We start from the raw sequence: 22,497 nt of genomic DNA, 5'->3' as shown, positions 1-22,497 counted from the left end.
CTCCTTGGTTCCAAAATGTTACACTAACTGTTTGAAATGTGTTGATGCCATCAAAGTCAGAAGTACTTTTTGTTTTCTAAAAATGGTACAATTCCCCCCCAAATTTACACATTTGGTATTTTTACTAAAGTATGCTCCATTGGAAATAAGATATGGGTTTAGGAAATTTCCAAATGAGTGCATCTGGCTTTTCTGTACATTTTTACATTAAGTCCCAGTTTCTTTTGGATTTGGGGTTGTTCGGTTTAAAATATCAGCTGTACGTGTCTCCCAGGTAAACCTCCTTTCTGCTCTGAGAACCACACTGACCTGACAGAGGTGATTTTGCATCAGGAACCGCTACCTCTAAGACAGACAGGTAATATAATCTATTTCAAACACATGCTAGTGTTTGAAATAAATGAGCGAACACTAGCATGCACATGAATATTATCTCACTGAAGGGCAATTTTCTATGACATGTTGTTTATTTTTGAGGTTTACAGATAAGCCAAAAACTGATTAAACCCCTTGGCAGATTTAGATTAAAAATTATTTTCATCCAACCAAGAAGTTTATTTCTGATAGTAAAGGAGAAAGGAATCTCTAAAACGTTTAAAAGGAGTACCAATTTTGTAAAAATAAACCCCCAAACTTTTCATTTATACTTTTAACAAAAATTCTCAATAATCAGGGGAGCGATCTTTATTACTATTACAGCAGTCAAAAATGATTACTATCCAGCATTTTGTATGTGTTCACTGGTATTTTAAGGATTTATCTTGTGATGAGGTCTTTCAGATTGGAAGGCCTCCGCATGCTCACTAATGTCTGTAGCTCCCTCCATAAGGTTCAAGTCAGGATTCTAGCTGGGCCACTCCAAGCGATAATATTGCTTCCAGTCAGAAGGAACATGTTGATACAAATAAAAGATTAATTTAAACCTAAATCTGCCAGGGGTAGGAAGAATTTTGGTCTAACTGTATATAAAGCATTGCAATAACTTCTTTAATCTTTTCCAGTGTTTCTCCCAAATCCTCCCAGTCAGGAATTCCAGAGTCTTCTGAAAGGCTTATTAAATAAAAACCCAACCAAGAGGTCAGACTCAAACACGCGATTCCCACCATAGACTGTTTTCCTACTGTGGTTGCCATCATCACTATAATTTTTACGAATATCGTATGATTAGTTGTGGTTCGATTTACCTACAACACAAGATCAAAGTATGCTGCAGTGTTGTCTGCTCATGGCGAGCAATACGAAGATCAGGTATGTCAAAGTCCAGTCCTCGAGACTGTCCTGCGACTTTCAGATGCAGCCCTTCTCCAACACACCTGAGTCGAACAGCTGAATTCCCTCATCAGAGGCCTGGTAACAAGCCATTCATTTGTTTCAGGTATGTTGGAGAAGGGATCCAGGATAGGAACTCGAGGACTGGATTTGGTCTCCGACGACCCTGATATTTAAGCTTTAAAAAGGACCTGAAGTTCTGGTTCTGGAATATCAGTGAAATGTTTTAATGTAATTAAGTAGTTGGATGTTTTTTGTTTGTTTGTTTTACACAACAAGCATGCAATAATGTCTCCAAATTATTTTAACTTTTTATGTGAATATACAAACAAAATGTTGTCTCTAAAAAGACAAGTTTTATACTTAATGACAAGTGTGTGAGAAGTATTTAAAAGTCAGATTGTTTAATGGGTTCAGACTGTGGCTGCTCAGGTTGAATGCTGAGGTTTGTGTTGTTTTGGTTTTCCCTTCCAACATTGAGTTGTGTGTATTATTTTCCTTATTAAGGATCAGCTGGTTGGAGCTGATGGACCATCCTTTCTGGACTCAAGTAAAACAGGAGGAAGATGTTACAAAATATGGGGAAGAGGAGGATGACGATGTTGATGGGTAGGGAAAACCTTTGAATAAGGAAGTTGATTCTATTAACGTGGGATGTGTAATTTTTTTCCCCCAATAATAATTGCCTTTTAACATTTCATAATGCTTGGGCACGATGCGTGGCGTAGAGGTAGAACGCGCAACCAATATATGGAGGCTTCAGTCCTCGGCTCATCTGTCCCAGGTTCCAGTCCTGGACCTGGCAACCTGTGCTGCACGTCTTCACTCTATCTTCATCCCGCTTCCTGTCTGCCTACTTTCAGAAAATAACAAAAAAATAAAGGCCACTAGTGCTGCAAAAAAAATATTTCACAATGCTTTTAGTGCCAGATTTTTGTAAAAATGTAAATTTTCTCATTTGTGCTGAAGTGCTAACATTTTCTTTAGCCCATAATGACCTGACTAATGTTGTTTAAGTGACTTAATTGTTTATTTGGTGTATTTATATTCTTTTACAGACACAAAAGAACATGTTGCCATTTTCCTGCAGAACAGACAGTCAGTCTACCCAGTAGGCACCCAGCTATTAACCAGCCAGGTGGTAGTGTGCCAAAGAAAACGATATCTAGTGCAACAACTGACGGGCAGCCTGACACAGAAGCTGAAAGCCAACCATCTGTTCCACATGTATCTGGTGGAAGGTCAAAGTACATCAAGAACTCAAATAAGGAGATGAGATGGGGAAGAACAAGGAAGGACCAAGTAAAGACTAGAGATCTCCCTGAGCCAAATGGAGTGGATGAGGTGGACAACACACCACATCCCACGAAATCATGTGTGACGGGTAACAGATTGTTTAGTTTTAATATGGTTTAACTTCTAAGCATAGAAGTTCCTTATTTGGACACATAAAGCTATGTTCTATGTTTTAGTGTGATTTCTGATTGTATTTCTGGATAATGTTTTCCAAGATCAAATTATAAGCCACTCTTTCTTTAACTTGTACATTTTTTTCTTGAATGTTTTAGTTTGACCAAGATAAAAATGTGTTATATGAATCAAAATTTGCCCTTTCTTCAGGTAATGTCCTAGAGCTGAAACCTAAAAGCGGGGTGGATCGGGACAATGCTGATACAATCTTTCTGCTTAGGTATTTTGTTGAAAATTTGATGTAAATATTTTTCCAAAGTATTACACAATTGAACTGATTTAAAACTATTGTGGACATTGATTAAGGAGTAATTTTATTAATCAGTTTCTAAAAGTATACTTCTAAACAGTTTTTGACCCCAATGGAGTTTTAATATCTGAGCAGTTTAGCTACAAAAAGTCAGATTTTTGTCTTTAATCTCTATTCATCATGGTTGTTCATTGTTATTTGTTATTTATGCTTATTTAGTAGCGCTCGTACCAACTCAAGAAGCCAATGCGGTATCTCAGATTCATCTAACCAGAACACCAGACTTGAGGTAAATATTACTTAATAAATCTTTATGAACTCAGCTTTACTAGGGTCATCTGTTCAACCACTTGTTAACAAAAATAGCAAATTATCAATAAGAGGAATTTAATGCATTTAGGCATCTAGATGCGGGGGAGATGACTTGATGAAGTACAAACCGAGCTTCAGAATGGGGAAAAAATAGGATTTAAATGAATTTAAAGGTGGCATGGTTGTTTATTGCCAGATTGCCTGCTCTGAGTATTTCAGGAACTTCATATCTACTGGAATGTTCACACACAACCATCTCCTGGGTTTTATGAGAAAGAGAAGATTTCCAGTGAGCAGCAGTTATGTGAACGGAAATGCCTTGTTAATGTCAAGCTAGACTGGTTCAAGATGATGGACAGGGAACATCATTATACCTTAACAACTAAAGTATGCACAAACACAAAACAAATCAAACCTTGAAAAAGATGGGCTTCAGGAGCAGAAGATGACAACACAGTGCACCACTTCTGTCAGAACTGTTCTTAGCTGACATTTTACACAGACTAGAGGTTTTAGGGTACACAAACAACATGGTTTGGTACTTATCCAGGTTTAAAAGTCAAGGTTTGGTACGATTTTGGTACTTTTCAGTCAACAAAAAGTTCTTTTACTTACCTAACCCTAACACAGTAAACACAAATTATTTTCAGTTCCTGAAATTAATTAGATTTTATAATGTTCCAAAATTTAAATAGGAAAGTATAGAACTGCATAGCCAAATCCTGGTTAGATTGATTATACAACGATATAACCACTTGAAAACAGTCAAATATGGCCTTGTACACACTTAGCCAGTTGTGTATTAAGTAAGAAACGAATCTCCCCCACATCATTTTAAAAAATAATATCGTACACATAGGATTGTTTTCAGAAAGGTTTTCTTCCACATGAACCCGCAGAAGTACGCCACTGAGCATTGTTTCAAGCATGCCAAATGCATATTGGGAAGTGTACTGCAAATCTAAAACCTATGTCAATCAGAATCCTTCAAAACATCCACGACTTCCTGTTAGTAATGAAACATGGCATCATGAGGTTCAGTTGTGTGGACAGATAGAGAGATTGAACTACTTTTCAATACCATATTAAGTGACGGCATTAATTTTACCTCCACTGCATGACCAACTCAACAACAATGGTCGCACATGTGACGTCAGCGCCATATTATTTGTCAAAGACTGTGATATTCTGGACCCTAAAACTCCATTTTCCCATGTATACACACAAACACAAATAAAGGGTTCTCCAAGTGTTTTTAACAAAGTTAAAGTTTTTAACAAAGTCTTAACGCCTACACCATCAGCGCCGCGCCTCTGTATTTTTTTCAATGCCGACTTGAAGTGGTTCAGACTGGTGGTGTGATAGTTTAGGGACATTTTCCTGGCGCACCTTTTGCCTCCTAGTACCAGCTAGAGCACAGCCGACCTGAGTATTCTTTATGACTGTAACCATCTTTTAATTGGTACTTCCAGCAGGATAATGCACCTTATCACAAAGCTCAGATCTTCTCAAGCTGACATCTTGAGCATTTTTCTGAGGTTTCTGTGCTTAAATGGCCTCCTTAGTCACCAGATCGCAATTCAGTACAGCACATTTGAAATGTTATGGAACAGGAGATTGTCACCATGGATGTGTAGCAGACAAATCTGCAGCACTTGGGTGATGTTAATATGGACCAAAATCTCTGAATGTTTCTAACACCTTGATTCTATGCAATAAAGACTCAACCCAGTTCTGAACACAAAATGGGTCAACCCAGTACTATCAAGGTGTTCCTAATAAAGAGGCTAGTGAGTCGATATTCTCTTCATCCACTCATCTAATTGTCTACCCGCTGTTTTCTGTTTGCCTAGGTTGTCACTGATCCTGACATTGCAAGCTGTATAAAGCGTCTTCTTCATACTGACTCTGATCTGGGTGTCACCAAAATCATTGACAATCCCAAGGTATGGCCATGGAGATACCAGCTAAATCCTCCAGGATCAAGCGGCATTATAATTAGCCTTTCTATTGTTTTTTTTTTTTTAAATGAATGTTTCACTGAACACAATTAAAATTTTCTTCTGGAATTGGTTAAAAGTTCTTGATTTGTAAATGTACACAGAGGTGGTTGCAAGAAATAGGTGAATAAAGCTACAAACAAAACTGAGATGGTTACATACTGGAGTTGATTTGTTTGTCTTCTGATGATTTCAATAGATTCTTAAGAGTACTCCTGTACGATTTGATCCTAAAAACCTTTGTGTACCAGCATATTCAGGTATGTTGTCCTGCATGAAGATACAACTGAATACATGGCCATTATCACAAGATTATCTCAAAATTAAGTCTTTTATCTCTTATCTTGTGCAGTGGAGAAGCTGCTTTCTCTGAATGATGATGAGTGGAAGGACTTTCTGTTACAACTTCATTCATGCTTTGAAGAAAAGAACCCAACCATGCCAGTTCCCTCAGCTCTTCCTCAGTCCACATCTGTTCGATCTAGACTCAACCTGCTGTGCTACCTCTGCTGCATCGCTGGGCACACAGCTATCGCTGACAGGCTGATTAACTCAACACTGGTAGGAAAACATTTACTTCAGCTCCCTGCCGGAACGTATCATGACTGGGTTTAATGAGCATACCTATGTAGTTTGAAATATTATTTTGTGTGTCACGATATGGTAGCATGATGGTGTTGCGGCCCTAGCTGTCACCGTTTGTATCTATTCTAAATTAGATTTTTCTCAATCTGTTTGGTAACTTCCTGTTGCTCAACTAAAGAGTACCAAATGGGAGTATGTAAACGTAAGGCTTTTTATTGTTTCTGACTCGGTCTTTATTCCTATCAGATTTATTCTGCAATTATGCCTACAGGTCTTTTGGAGTACGTCCACACCAGCCTTGCACGTCTAAAGACTTTTGCCCACGTATCTTTGCAAAATAGCTTAAACTACTTACAAAATCATTGCAAAGAGAATTCATTTAATTCTAAAAGGGGAGACTCCATATCATATAGATTATTTAAACACAGGAATATATTTCAAGCATTCAATTCAACATTTGGTAACCATGGCTTACACCTAATGGAAATCAAAAATTCAGTTTCTCAGAAAATTAGGATGGTACATAAAACTAATAAAAAAGAACTTGCTCTTTTGACATTCTTTTTGCAACAAAGGCCAGATTTATAGAGTGGACAACTAATATGAGCTGTGGACCATTTTAGGTCCTTCTCTTTGATTAATGCTTTGCTTTTCCAGCCTATAAGTTTAGCCAGGTCTTGGTTAGTTTGGAGTAGATCCATAATCTTTACATTTTCTGATGATGGATTGAACAATGCTCTGTGAGATGTCCAAAGTGTTGTATATATATTGTAACCTAACCTGTTTTAAGCTTCTCCACAGCTTTATATCTGACCTGTCTGCTGTGTTCCTTGGTCTTTATGCTGCTGTCTGCTCACTAATGTTCTCTAACAAACCTCCGAGGCCTTCATAGAAATGCTGCAGTTGTTCTGAGATACAATTTCGTGTATCATTTATTAGAGTCAAGGGACTTGAATATAAATGCAAGCCACAATTCAGATTTTTGCCAGAAATTTAGAATACCATGTGCATTTTTCTCCACAGCTAACAATTATGTGCTCCTCTTAGTTGACCTTTTCACATAAAACCTATAAAATACAATATAGATGCATCCTGAGTTTTTCTCCAAGAATGTTGCTACTAAAAAGGCTTATCTTGTGTTTGAATCAGTGTGGAATACCTGTAAACAAGTCCTGTACATTTATTAAGATAAGACCTTGTATCAAACTATTAAAACTTGAGATGAAAAATATATCAAATCACAATCCTCATCGCAATATCAACTTTATCTTTAACACAATTCTAAAGGACTGCTTGGATGCAATATGTCATAGGATGTTATATTTGGTGTGTCATGCATGCAATCCTGCATGCCATATTAGGTCTGTTTTATGGGTTTTCATTGCCCTCGATGCTCACACTGGATGTATATTTATAGTGGCTGTTATGCTAAACATTATAAAAATGGTGGGAACATTGTAATGAATGAAATGAGAGAAAAACATTCAGAAAAAAGTCAAATCATAATCAATATTGTCATAATGTTCAACAAAAGCATCACAGTTGTTTTCCTGACATAAGCAGAAAATAATTTTTTGTATTTACTTAATAAACACCAGGTACTGATAGACCATATTTATTTTTTGTTTACTGTTCATATGTTGTGCTTAATGCACAAAAATCATTTGTTAGGAGTTTTGTAAAGACTTAATAGGAGTTTTAAAGAAGTGATAATGCATCTAAATGCCATGTTTTCATATCATTTATCATCTCTTAAATATTAGTTTCCTAAACCTGTTTCTCTTTCTTTTTCCTCATCGCCTCTGTAATCTCCTTATGCATTTTTGCAGCTTTCTGTGTTGACGCAGCAGTTACGACAAGCTCCAAACTGGGATTTGTAAGTATATCATGGATGTATTTATTTTTCTAGATGATGAGAAAATAATGATTTCTTGGCCTAAAAGAACAATGGAATATTTCAAAAACTGTTTGTATATAATACAGTTGATAAATAATTTCCTTTGCAATGAAAAGACTTAAAAAAGCATCTGAACAGCCTTAGATAGACAGAAAGAGCCAGATAGAGTTGGTAAATACTGGTGCAATTTGTTCTCTCCTCGTTTATCTTTTTATTGTATCAGCTCTACAGTTGCAGTTTGACTTTAGATGTTACCATTGGTTAGCATGATTGTTATTAATTCAGAAATGGTTAAACAAACCTCTTTTGAGGGAATGTAAGTGAATTAAACAAACCATTGTTTTGTCTTTTATTCCCAATCACAAGCATCAGGCATGTTTTATTACTTTTAGGAAAGATCCCTTTATCAGTTTTAGAAGTTTACCAACTTAAATTTTGGTACTATAAACAGCTGTTCTAATACACATTTGCAATATCTAAAATTAATTAATTAATTTATATTTTTTACAATATTTTACAGGCGGAGCAAGATCCTCAGAGTGATGGGTCTTCTGGCTCTGCACTGTAGTCGTCTTGAAGAGGACTGCCATGTTTCTGAGGTCTGATGAACATACAAACTTGTTAGCTTAAACACATTTTCATAAATCTGTTTAGGATAGAACCAAGCTCACTATAAATGTACCCTTTCTAACTGTAGTATTGCCTTAGGCAATTAAAGCTCATTTTGATCTAAGAAGTTTCCTTAAACATTAGTGGTTTTTATAATAAGACGTATCCTTGATTGCCATAGGGGAGGAGGTGACTTCAAAGGAACGGAGTAAACATTTTTAGGTGTGGATAATATGAATTAAATACATGCGCACATGCTTAGACAAAGATCTAACAGTAACAATAAGGCAGGAAATCCCCAGTTCTCAAAGATTACCAGGAGAATCACAAATGCAATACTGGTATGTAGAGGTTCAAGTGAAAGACTTGGAATATAAAAGAAAAAGGGTTTACTGTTCAATAGTTACCTAGTTACATTTTTGTAGTCTATGTGACTGTAAATAACGGAGGGTAATGTATGCATACTATTCCTGTAATATCTAATAGATGATACATTTATTGTGTAGGTTTCCTTTTTAGTGAAACTTCTCCTTCCTTTCATCTGGTTAGAAGTAATCAAACCTTTTAACATAATGTAGATAAAATGGACCCTGAGGAAGATGTGAACTGCAACATGTGTTCATGACACACTCACCTTATAGTTCCAGGTTGTACCAGCTGGTGGTACTAAAACTCTTTGAGACCACTTCATTTCACATACTGAAGAGTACCAACCTCCCTCTTTCAATCTCCCTATTTGTCTCACATCCACATTTAAACATAAATATGAGACAAAACTGGTGAGTTTGAGTTGTTAATAAAAATAACTTCATTATTTTGTGCTCTTGCAGGTACCAGGATTTAACTACTGCACATGTCTTTAATGTTGTTGCTTGGTCGAGATTGTACCAATGTGAAATTGCTTACTTCTAATAGACTATAGCATTAAAAAGGAGTGTTTTTAGAAACTACACACATGTTCTAAAAAAAATGCATTGGCTATGATTCTTATTAAGAAAATTTACAAAATGTTGACTTTTCAAATTAGTTTTAGTTTTTGAGTTTATAAGTTTCAAATGATTTGATAGGATATTTTGCACAGTGAACACACTCTTGTGAAGAGAATGCATCCCTACTCCAACATTCCTGAATTAAGTAAATGACACGATACCAGAATGACATACTGAAGAGGGAATTCAGCCATTTGATCCAGGTGTGTTAGAGCAAGGATGCATCTAGAAGTTGCAGGATAGTAGCTCTTGAGGACTGTGCTCGGGCACCCCTGGCGTAGATTGATCGCATGCTTTCAAACCCCTCAGATCTGTTGGGGAATGAATGCTAGATCTGGTGGCTTTTAATATATCCCTCCAGAACGCTGTGAGGGGGCATTAAAGATTGTTGTGGTGCATCACTCTACTGATGAAGACTGTAGCGAATGAGACATGGCAGCACCTTGGACGTTTACATAGTTGGCAGTAATATTGAGAGCCAGGACAAAGAAGCATTGCATTGATTTTAGATGATCAACATTATCCTCAACTGTTAGTGGTTTTAATATTGTGACTGATGTATGCTGGAGTTTAGAAAAAGGCCAGCAACACCCTTGTTGTTTAGGACAAATGATGGGATGTTTTTTTTTCTCTGTTACCCGCCTTACCTCCACTCAGCTACTGTGGATAAGACTGAGCAATGTGATCGCTTATCTTCATGTGTCTGTTCGTGACTATGGCCGTGCCTGACCATCTATGGACTCAGCAGGGGTTTTGTGTGTGTGTGAGTGTCTTTTATGTGTCTGCACAGGCTTTTTTGAACTATGTTTGTGCAAGCTCTCAGCAGGGGTTTTTTGTATGTAGTTCTGTCTATCCTTATTGGTGTGTGTTTGTGCCTGCAGATACTGTATTGTTGTGTTTCCTTATGTTGGAGGGAACAGATGACCAATCAAAACAGCGCACACACTTGCGTTTTTCTCTTTGAGTGTGTGTTTTCTCAGCAGGGGTTCTCCTGCTGCAATCCTGCTGATTGGCGTGTTGGCGCTGGGTTTAGTTACCATAGTAACTTGTATATAGTTTATTCAGCCCCCAACACACATAATTATGCTTTAAACACATACAAACAAAGTACACCTGTCTTCTATTCCCACTGCCCCCTTTCTGTCTTGTTCTAATGTTTTCCTGCTGACAGTGTCTTTGTTGTTTTTTTCTTCATATTGATAAAATTGCTTCAAAAAAAGTACAAACAGGTATTCAGCTTTTAATGCCATGTAGTGTCTTTGAAACCACACATAGTTTTCCCTCACCAAAAGTCACTCAAAGGTTTTATTTGCTCTACCTGCAGATTAAGAAGTATAGCGTTTACTGTGCAGGGTGTTTCAAATGATAAGGAGACTAAATGCTCTGAAAAAGCTCGCAACGATCCTCATGGACACAGATCCAGAGGGTAGTCAGTGCACAAAACCAATTAAGGTAGTATTTGGAAATACACCCTCAAGAAAGGGGCAACAGCTTAAACTACTATTTAAACATTTAATTACAGGAGCTCTAATGGATTTGGTATTTTTTAATGACTTGCTTCCGCCTCTCTGCCTGCTCAGACGCTTTTCTCCTAAGCTCCCTGCTTGCTTGCATTCCTTTACTCCTAACTTTTTATCTCTTAGCCAAAATGATGGAAATATTGGACTAAAACTACTTCTAACCAGCGACTCCCAAGGATTATTATTATTTTTATTTTTTTTCTAAAGGATTTTGATGTTTTTATAATCAAACTCGAAAGCAGGACAAGTTGACGCCAGCTAATCAGCACAAAATGCCTCCCTTCACCACAGAGGACTTCGACAAACTTTTACAGAAATTGGCTGTTTTGGAGATGAAAATCCATCAACTAGAAGTGAATGTGGAGGTGAGTATGGGGTACAACGATGATTCAACTCTGCCTGTGATCCTAAACAGTGACAGCCAGCTCAACGACTCAGCCAGCAAACCATTGAGAATAATCCTACCGGCGGACCCCCCTGGCATGTTTTAGGGGCATGCCCAAAAAAATCAAGGTGGACGACTCACTGGAATATCTCAGCAATTAAATAAATTAGAATGGCCAGAATTACAGAAAAGGGAAAAGGAGACTTCGACAGCGAGCTGCTGTCACAACAACTGATAGGAGTGAGACAGCTGGAAATAATGGAATTCCCCTCCAAAACAGATTTGCTCCACTACAGAACGAAAACCAGGAAAACTATCCATCTTCTGAGATCAATAAAAACATTTGCTACTACATCTGTGAACTTCATCGACAACTTCAGTATTTTTTGGAAAAAAATACAACTCTTCAAGCAAGATGGTTCCTGCTTGAACAAGCCAGGAGCCAGACGTCTCACATCTAATCTCTTCTATTCAGTAAATAATCCACCAGCAGCTTCGACCTTCAGCAGAGAAGATGGAGTATCAACAACAATGATAACGCTGCCTCCAACAGCTCCTAATCTATCTCCTCCTAATCAGGACCTTCAAATCACTTCTCTGTGATACAGTCTGGGCCCCAATGGTAACTATCAGAAATGAGCATGTCCAGGAAAAACTTGGGCCCCTAATAGGAGATGTAAAATATCTGTGCTTATACGTGACAGAAAGAGCAAAGCCAAAAGGATAAGAGACAGTAACAAACAATCAAAAAAGCCATAAACTGTCAGGTACAACCAGACACAGAGTTAATATCAACAACTAAGTCATATAAACTGGCTTTACTGAACATTAGATCTCTGTTAGGAAAATCATTTTTAATCAATGACTTCATTACTGACCATGATCTTGATGTTATGTTTTTAACAGAAACATGGTTACATGAATTTAATGAAGCTCCCATTCTGATAGAGGCGACGCCTCCGAACTACAATTTTCTTTGTGAGAGCAGACAGCAAAGAAAAGGTGGAGGGGTGGCCACTTTGTTTAAAGATTTATTAGAGTGTAAAAAAGTATTTCTGGGCAAATTTGACTCTTTTGAATATTTGGCTCTCCAGAGCCCGGTCCGAACAATGTTCCTGAATATTTACAGGCCTCCTAAGTCCAAAACAAACTTTTTCAGTGATTTTAATGAGCTTTTATCTGTGATATGTGTTGATTATGACTGTTTAATAATTGTGGGAGACTTCAATATTCACATGGACAATCCTGAAGACCGAAGTACAATAGATCTATGTGACACTCTTAGAAATGTTGGTTTGACTCAACATGTTAAACAGCAAACGCACAAACAGAGACATATTTTGGACTTGATCATCACTAAAGGTCTAAACATTTCCAAGGTGTCTATAACTGATGTTGCCCTATCTGACCACTTTTCTGTTATTTTTGAAAGCATCATCTCCAGTGGCTCAGTTTGCCAAAGAGACATAAGAAAACGCATCTTTAAGGACAGTGCTGCTGAAACCTTTAACCAGATTTACTCTTCTACCTCCACTTTGCCCTGTAACACTGTAGATGAGCTGGTAGAAAACTTTCATTCTAAAATCTCGGACATCATTGATTCAGTTGCTCCAATTAAAGTGAAAGTCGTTTCTGGGAAGAAAATGTTTCCATGGAGAAGTGCTCCACCAGCCAGAAGTGAAAAAAAGGAGTGTTGAAAAGCTGAACGCAGGTGGCGAAAGACTGGACTCCAGGTTCACTATATTATGTATAAAGAGAGACTATACAGATATAACCTACAACTGAAAAATGCAAGGGAATCTTTCTTTTCTGAGATCATCAGCAAAAACATTAACAATGCTCGTGCATTATTTACCACGGTCGACAGGTTAACAAACCCTCCTGTAACTGTAGCATCTGAACTCCACTCTACCAGGGCCTGCAATAAATTTACTAACTTCTTTACTGAAAAAACCCAAAAGATCAGAGAGGCAGTTAAATCATCCACATCAACTCCAGTACCAATGTTGTCTCCAACTAGAACTCATTTTGACAAAATTTCCCAATTTCACCAAATAAACTACAAAATCTTAGAAGAAATTGTACAGCAACTAAACTCTTCTTCCTGCTGTCTCGATCTTTTACCCACAGCTTTCTTTAAGAAAGCTTTGCCTGTAATAACATCTGATTTAACTCAAATAATAAACACATCCCTTTTGTCAGGTGTTTTTCCCCAGGCCCTAAAAACAGCAATTATCAAACCTCTATTGAAAAAGAGCAACTTGGACAAGCAGCTACTACAGAACTACAGGCCTATATCAAACCTCCCCTTCATCAGTAAGATTATTGAAAAAGCTGTGTTTCAGCAGTTAAACAGCTTCCTAACAACGACCAACCGCTTCGATGTCTTCCAGTCAGGCTTCCGTGCTCACCACAGTACAGAGACTGCTCTTGTCAAGGTGTTCAATGACATCTGTATAAACGCAGACTGTGGAAGAACCACAGTGCTGGTATTATTGGACCTTAGTGCACTGTTGATCACTCCATTTTATTAGAGCCCCTGGAAAACTGGGTCGGCCTTTCTGGTACAGCACTCGGTTGGTTTAAATCCTACTTGAAGGACATGGACTTTTTTGTGTCAGTAGGTAACTTTACATCAGAAACCACAAAAATCACATGTGGCGTTCCCCAAGGGTCCATCTTAGTGCCCCTCCTATTCAATATCTACATGCTCCCCCTAACTCAGATTTTAATAAACAACAATGTAAGTTATCATAACTATGCAGACGACACACAGCTATACGTTTCGATGTCACCAGGTGACTATGAACCCATTCAAGCGCTGGGTAAATGCATAGAAGAAATCAATGCATGGATGGGCCAAAATTTTCTTCAGCTGAATCAAAACAAAACTGAAGTTATAATCTTTGGACCAAAGGAAGAGCGTTTAAAAGTTAGCACAGCTTCAGTTAATACAGCTAGAAACCATCAGTCAGGCTCAAAACCTGGGTGTAGTAATGGACTCAGACCTGAACCTTCAGAGGCACATAAAGGGAGAAACTAGGTCGGCCTTCTATCACCTAAAGAACATCTCCAGGATTAAAGGACTAATGTCTCAGCAGGACCTTGAAAAACTAATTCATGCGTTCATCTTTAGTAGAATTGATTACTGCAACGGTGTTTTCACAGGTCTGCCTAAAAAGCCGATCAGACAGCTGCAGTTGATCCAGAACGCTGCTGCCCGCGTCCTCACTAGAACTAAGAAAGTGGAGCACATCAACCTGGTTCTAAAGTCCATACACTGGCTTCCTGTAGCTCAGAGAATAGACTTTAAAATACTTCTGTTAGTCTATAAATCACTGAATGGCTTAGCACCAAAATACATGACAGACTTGTTGTCTGTGTATCAACCACCCAGACCTCTCAGGTCATCTCGCTCAAATCTACTCTGCATACCCAGAACCAGAACCAAACATGGACAAGCAGCTTTTAGTTCTTATGCTTCACTAATCTGGAATAAACTCCCAGAAAACTGTAAAAGCGCTGAAACCCTAAGTTGCTTTAAATCAAGATTAAAAACTTATTTGTTTAGAGTGGCCTTTGACTGTGTTATCTAAAATTATTAGTAAAGTTTTCAGTCCAATTTTCCTTTCATTTTCTTATCCATTATTCTATTCTCTTTATTTTATTTATTTATTTATTTTTAAATTACCTCTGTTGTGTGATTCATTGTAATGGTTTTCCTTATGTACAGTGCCTTGAGTGCCTTGTTGCTGAAAAGTGCTATATAAATAAACTTGACTTGACTTGTACTTTGCATAAAATATTAAATACATTAAATACAAAAACCAGAGTATACAGACTCTAAAATAGGCCATTTACTGAAAGAACAACCTAGTCAGAGCAGCAATTAGGCCAGAATTACAAAAAGATATATATAAATTTTGTATTTAAGATGAAAAACCTTATTTGTCTGTAAATGTTCTCTATCCAGAACTAGAAATGATCAACGGATCAGTTGATTAGCAAATAATCATTCGTTGCAGCCCTACTTTGTTCATCAACTTTTTGATGGATACAGTGTTTAAAAGACAAAAACGTCACCAGTTTGAACCTTTTTTGTGTCTTAACAAATCTTAAATGCAGACATACAGTAACATCTCATAAATATCCACAGACTAATAGTACATATCAAGCAGGCATAACATTATGACCACTGAGAGGTTTTGTGAATAATACTGATTATCTCTTCATCATGGCTCCAGCTATGTTTTAAATAGAGGAATACTATATTTATTTTTTTGGTTTGTTGTGAAGAAAAACATTGGTATGCATTAAACTACACTTTTTAAATGTTTTCTGTATAGTAAAATATATTAAATTAAGAAATATTTCATCTTTGCAAAAGGGGCAAGGGGTAAAATGGGATTCAGCTTTAGTAGAAATCAGAGAACAGCATGGCATTGAGAAACAGGTAATGGATCTATGAAACTTACAGATGGCACATTCAAACAAATAGAGAAGGATAGCTGAATATTAAAAAGTTGAGAGGAGGGCAGTGTGACGTAGTGGTCAGGCAGGTCTCGCTTCAGATCACAGAAAACCTATTAATGTTAATGTCAGGAAGCAGCCAGCTCTTAAGGCTCTCTCCCCTTGTACTTCAACATGAGTTGGTCAGGACCAGGTCCTTGTAATTGTTTGAGAAGATCCAGTCACAAGTTGTAGCTCTAAAAACTGATTTTAGAACACTCTGGATGCTCGAATCCCATTTAGCGGTAGTCTGGAACACCTCTGGCCACGTTCTTTTCAGTCCTTGGCCTTGCTCAAGCGGTTATGTTTCCTCTTGGTTATTTTCTTGTGTTGGGCCTGTCTTATTGGTCCTTCTCACCTTTTAAGTGGCATTCCCCAAACGTTTGAAGCTCTGACACTGTCTTTCTGCACCCATCCTCAAAGCTGGGGTCTGATGTAATGTGGTAGAACCAAACATTGAGCAATGGAATGGGTAAACTAATGTGCCCATTATAAGGTGCACACAGATTTAATCACAGGTATTACAGTTTTTCATGATTTCTCAAGAGAATGTTAAAAATGAAAACAATGGAAATGTGAAAGCTTTGGTTTGTGTCTTTAGTCAGCAGATGGTAAGAGAAAATTCTGTTAGATTATTGAGAAATTCACCCTTTTTATTTGCTGACTGTTGCATGTCACCTTTATTAAAATTATTTAATCTCAGATTATTTGGGAACATAGTAAAGGCTGACATCCTGCATAAAATTAAGCACATTTTCTAGCTACTGAAAATCTTTGTGTAATAAATTACCTTATTGTACTTATCGATCTATAGTGATACCACTATTTGCAGACATTTGTTTCTTGATGCTGTCCTATTTTTACCACTGTTTGTAGTCCTTTTCTCTATATCACTCCATTCTCTTTTCATCAAAGGTATAAAAAAACACTTCTTTATACATAAATTATAAAGGTGCTTGTAAGAGTTTCTCACTGGATGATAACCTTGAGTATTTACACAAATATTTTTAAATGTAATTTATGCAATGATTTGATGGCTTTTCTTTAGGCAAGGCAGGTTTATTTGTGGGGCACAATTCAGCAACGAGACAATTCAAAGTGCTTTACAAGATGACAAAAAAACATACATTGCTGTGGCATGATAAAGAAAAGTAAAGTTGGACTACAGGTTGAAATTAATGACCTCAACTTTTTTGTAAAATTGTAAGACTAAAAACACCTGCAAGAAAATCTACGTCTTTAACCCATTCATTGATGCTCTCTGTGCTTTTTTAATTCCTTAGAACCCTTCTGGCTCCCATTATGCAAAATATTCCTTTAAAACACATTTACTGCTGGTACTGCTAAAACTATGTTACATATTACAGTTATAATAATGTCATAACATTCGTTTATTTAAATTTTGATACATAAAACTAAATCAGTAGTAATGATAACGCAGAATATTTAGACCTTTTGTGCATTCTGACTTTTTCAAGGTTACACATGCATAAAAAGCTGAAATGATCTTATTTTCTGTCGGGTTGTCTTGGCTAGTATTGCATTCAGTAGTCAGTAGCTATTTTTCAGCCAGCTGACCGGTAGCGCTCAGCAACATGAGGGGGAGGAGTGGCACCGTGTTATTCTATGTGCCATGCAGTCACTCCAGTGCTTTCTCTGGCCAATAAATAAAAGAACTTTAAACCAAACACAAAGAGGAACCTTTAAAAATTTTAAAGTAAGTCTGATAGCAGTAGTAAACAACTTGTTTGTCATTTGATTTTGTTCCTTTCAAATAAATTGCTGTTTATAACTAATCCACATCTCTTACTGTTTTTCAGGCTGTGTCAACTCTAACAGACCTGTTGAGGGATAATCTCAGGAATAATAAACTGAAACAGTTCCTGCTGCCACCACTGGGGGAGTTTCTTTACCTGATGTCTTCTGAGGTATTATCTTCATTTCAGATCCTGGACCGACATATAAAAACTGACACTATTAATACCTATTAATAATATAAAATAACACATTGCTGTAAACACATCAGCACAATAATCTACAATCAAATTCTGTTCTTCCTAATAACTTCTGTGTTATTACTAATTAAATTGGAATATTTCTTCTAGGGTTCTGCATTTTGAGTGACAAATGTCAGCAACTGGTAAAATGACCATAAAATTGATGGCACCCTATATGGTATTTGTTCGCCATCATCAGGCTACTTTCAAAAATGTGGATACATGCAAGGTTGCTGACCTAGGGGAATACCAGGTCAATCAAATTCTGATCAAGAACTTCTATTCAAAATAGTCTTTTTCCAGCTTTGCTGCTCCAGTAAAGTCTAAAATGTTTAGGCTGTTTAAATCAGCTCAGCCATTACTGCTCACCAGACTAGCTTAACGTAGCTCTAAATAGAACATCTATAGGTAAAAAGACAGAAACAGCTGAGTTGGTCAGTGACTTCAGTCTTAAAGGACACAGATCCAGAGAGATCCAGCTGTAATACGTAAGTGACAACGGAGCAGGATGAACTGAAGGGTTAGAAGCATGTTGCTTAGGTGACAGTCATGGTAACTGAGATGAGAAGGAGGTTGTGTTTCTTTATACCAAAGTGAGGGACTGGCTGCCTGACCCATAACTGAGGGACAGATTCAGGGTGCGTATTACCCTGTTTCTGCTTGCAGCTGGATTTTAGCGACCCCTCAATAAAATGAAGATACTGCTCTGCATAGAGGCTCAACTTGCCCAGAAACTACACTTCAAATACTGCTAAAGGAAGGTTCGGCCGATGGCATTTGGAGCTCAAACCGAAACACGGCACACCAGCAGTATCCTAAAATTTGAACAATTTGGACCACCTAGCTTGTAGGCTACAAGTCCCACAATTCAATAACCTAAAAAGTTGCAAAATAAATTTTCAATAAAACTGGAGATAAATGCACATTAAATGTATGTCCATGTTTATTTAATAAATATTGAAGTCATTTTTTATTTTAACATTTCCAATTACAGGTAATTATTTCAGCTTTATGTTATGTTCATGTGCAGCTCTTCGATTTATGTTACCTTATAAATTGCCTTACAAAGAAGCAGTTTAAATTATTTCCTGATGTACTGTAGTACAGGAAATATAAAGTAATTATGATAAAACTGAAATATTAACCTAGGATTAATTCAGAGTTTAATAGGATTTTCTTATTTAATACCTATTATTATTATATTATTGTTGTATTTTGTTGGGAGTTTATGTTACAAACCAAGAAAATGTAGTGTATAATTTTAAAGGGGGAAAAATGATACATGGTTTATATAGATTTTCCTAAATAAAAATCTGAGAATCGTGGTGTGCAGTTCTATTTTCACTTTGGTCTCGTCTTGCTGGAATGTAAAGTCTTTTGCAGGACCTAACAGGTGTTCTGCAAGGATTACCCTGTATTTAGCTCCATCCTACCCACCAGCTTTCCTGTTCCTGCTTAGGAGAGGCATCCCCACAGTATAATGCTGCCACCGGCACGTTTCCATATGCTTTGCTTTCCAGGATGACAAATTGAACAGTGCCCTATGATGCACTATTTTGCTAAAAGTATTGGGTCACCACTCCAAACCACTGAAGCCATTTCAACTAAGTATTCAGATTGCATCTGGGAGGAGGAGTTGGTCTCAGCAACTTCGTGAATTCCAGCTTGGTACTGTGATAGGATGCTATTTAGCAGCTAAATTTATTCGCTACTGTTTGTAATCTTATAACAACGTTGAAGTGATTGGGAACAACACAAACTCAGCCATGAAGTGGTTGGCCATGTAAAGCTGGATCACAGAGTTGATCATCGATTGCTGTGGCACATAATGGATAGAGGTGACCAGCTTTATGCCGAGTGGCCTTCTGAGTGGCTCCAGAATATTGCCTGCAGAGCATCCCGCAGCTGCATCCAAGCCATACATCACCAGGTGCAGCACAAAGCATGAGTGTCAGTGGTGTATAGCATGCTGCCCCTGGACTCTGGAATAGCGGAGACATTCTCTGGACAAACCATGTCTGTCCCCCTGGCAATCCCATGGATGACTCTGGGTTTGGCAGTTGCCAGAAGAGCAGTCCTTGCCCTACTACATTGTGTCCACTATAAAGTTTGGTGCAGAAGAGATTATGGCATTGGGCTGTTTTTCAGAGTTTACTCGGACTCTTAGTTCCAGTTAAATAATTATTCAGTACACCAAGGAATTTTGGACAGTTTTAACTTCCCAACTTGTTAGAACAGTTTGGGATGGTCCTTCTAATTCCAAGATGACTGTGCATCACTGCACAAAGCAAGGTCCAATAGAACATGGATGAGAAGTTCTGATGTGAGACAACTTGACTGACCTGCACAGAATCATGACTGTGATAGAACACCTTTGGAATGAAATAGAATGAAAAATGTGAAACAATCCTTCTTGTCCAGCATCAGTGTTTGACCTCACAAATATGCTTCTGGAAGACTAATTATAAATTCCCATAAACATACTTCTAAACCTTTGAGAAAGCCTTTCTAGAAGAGTTAAAGCTGTTATAGCTGCAAAGGGTGGGCCGACGTCATATTAAACCCTATGAATAAAGAATTAGATGTCACTGAAGTTCATGTTTGTGTAAAGGCAAGTGACCCAATACATTTGATCATACAGTGTGTATTCAAAGTTTGCAGTATTGATTTATAATCTAACCCTGCTTGAAACATTTCCATTACTTTATCCCTGACTTGTGTAAGGTGTTACTTGGTCTTCATAATGCCGTTGGTTCACTAATTTTCTCTGTCAATTCGCTGTGGCCTTAACAACAAAGCTGGATTCATGAGATTCAAACAAACATAGGTAGACTGTATTTAATAATTAGGTGACTTTTGAGGGTAATTGGTTGCAATGGATTACATTTAGAGGTATCAGTAAAAATGGCTGAATACATATGTTCGCCACACTTTTCAGATTTTCATATGTAAAAACTTGTTTTAAACCATATATCCTTTTCTTTCAGCTTTGAAATTCAACATGGTGCTAATCTAACAGGAAACAAATCCTCATAAAATACATCGAAAGTTCAGGATGTGATTGGTACAAAATCTGAAAGTTCAATGGATACGAACATGTTTGCAATTCAATGTAAAAGAAAAAAAAAACATATTTTTGAACAAGTGTTTTTAAGATAAAAATGAAATTGATTACTTTGAGTTAATAAGTTCAAATAAATCATGCAGAGCATTTTCTGCATACAAGATAGTGCAAAAAGTATTCTTTCATTACCTCAGAGAGAGACACCAATCTAGAGTAAAATGAATTTAAATGAGAACTCTATCATCAGGTAGTGGAGTTTAATTTTGCATGCTGACTAAACTCGATTGAAAAGGAATTGACCCCTTGTCCACAAACCTTTAAGAAAAAGAGTGGAAAAGGCCTAGTTTATTAGACAGGGTGATGCCAATTTATTTCTACTTAACCTCAGTCTCACTAGGCAAGTCAATTAAGTAATAGATTTTTATTTACATGACTGATAGATAACCCTTAAAAAATCAATAAGCCTACTTGATTACAATGAATACTCTTCCAAAGCTGGAAAAACTATTTTTTGTAGAGGCTTCATCTAAATCAGTTTTATATCTGCTGCCAAAGTTGTTTTTTATTTAATTCCTTCTGTTCATCTCTGTGGGATCAACTGTTCAGCACCTTAAAACATTTCTCATTTAGGTTCAGTCAAAAAAAATAAAAATGTTTTGTCTACCTTTAACAACGCTTTCCAGCACAGGAATGGTGAATTAAATGTTGGTCACGTTTCAGGGTTATAGAGTACTTGATTTGAATTTTCAACAATTTATAGTATATTGAAATAAATTCAGCTTTAGCTATGGAGTGATGGAGGAACCTGTTCAGTTTATTAAAGAAGACTGTATTCCATGAGATACAGTGCTGTGAAGAAATGTTTGCCCCTCATAGATTTCTTCTATTTTTGCTTTTTGGTCACACATAAATGTTTCTGATAATTATATAAATTGTAGTATTCGGAAATAGATTGCAAAAGTAAATACAAAAAGCCAAATGATTCCAAATTATTATTTCATTCATTAAGGGAAAAACACTATCCAAACTAACCTGACCCTCTGAGAAAAAGTAATTGCCCCCTGTGGTAAATGAAATTAAGTGTGATTAAACTACTTTTTTTAGAAGGCAAAACTCAATTTTACAAATTAAACCCGTCTTAAGGACGCTTAAACTGGCTGTAGGGACATGGAATGTCGCCTCTTTGGGGGAGAAGAAGCCGAAGCTTGTTCAGGAGGTCGAGAGATAACATCTAGAAATAGTCAAGCTACACTTTTGTGCTAGTCACAGATTGTCCATAGTGAACACCATGCTCAAGCATAAAGGTGTTCATCAGGGCACTTGGCACCAGTGCACCCTAGGCCAGAGGGTGATGATCAGCTTTGTAGTAATGTCTTCTGACCTTCGGCTGCATGTCATGGACACTCAGGTGAAGAGAGGGGCTGAGCTGTCCACCAATCATCACCTGGTGGTGAGTTGGATCCCCTGGAAGAGGAGGCAGCTGGATAGACTTGGCAGGACCAAGCGTATACTGAGGGTCTGTTGAGAGACCCAGAACCCAGCCCCACCTGCCCCCATCACCCTCTGTGACTCCACAATTGACACTGTGGAATCTTTCCGCTTCCTGGGAACCATCATCTCCCAAGATCTCAAGTGGGAGCC

General features: G+C 37.4%; 1 protein-coding gene across 4 annotated transcripts in view; it reads left to right on the top strand.

Moving 5' to 3' along the window:
* Positions 1-22,497, top strand: part of ulk4 (unc-51 like kinase 4) — a 138,522-nt gene that overhangs the window by 6,766 nt on the left and 109,259 nt on the right. For all 4 annotated transcript variants that reach the window (XR_007037772.1, XM_047362005.1, XM_047362006.1 and 1 more), the window contains exons 7-18: positions 275-358; positions 1,002-1,077; positions 1,777-1,878; positions 2,328-2,653; positions 2,890-2,959; positions 3,209-3,278; positions 5,155-5,247; positions 5,501-5,561; positions 5,654-5,862; positions 7,716-7,762; positions 8,304-8,382; positions 17,616-17,723. Coding sequence is in view for 3 of the 4 variants with exons in the window: in XM_047362005.1 (XP_047217961.1) it covers positions 275-358; positions 1,002-1,077; positions 1,777-1,878; positions 2,328-2,653; positions 2,890-2,959; positions 3,209-3,278; positions 5,155-5,247; positions 5,501-5,561; positions 5,654-5,862; positions 7,716-7,762; positions 8,304-8,382; positions 17,616-17,723 (1,325 nt within the window). In the remaining variant the exon portion in view is untranslated. The remainder of the gene's footprint in view (positions 1-274; positions 359-1,001; positions 1,078-1,776; positions 1,879-2,327; positions 2,654-2,889; positions 2,960-3,208; positions 3,279-5,154; positions 5,248-5,500; positions 5,562-5,653; positions 5,863-7,715; positions 7,763-8,303; positions 8,383-17,615; positions 17,724-22,497) is intronic.

The sequence above is a fragment of the Girardinichthys multiradiatus genome, chromosome 3 (assembly GCF_021462225.1).
Source record: "Girardinichthys multiradiatus isolate DD_20200921_A chromosome 3, DD_fGirMul_XY1, whole genome shotgun sequence".
Classification (NCBI taxonomy): Eukaryota; Metazoa; Chordata; class Actinopteri; order Cyprinodontiformes; family Goodeidae; genus Girardinichthys; species Girardinichthys multiradiatus.
Note: the sequence above shows the minus strand (reverse complement) of the source record. Positions and strands in the feature narration are given on the sequence as shown.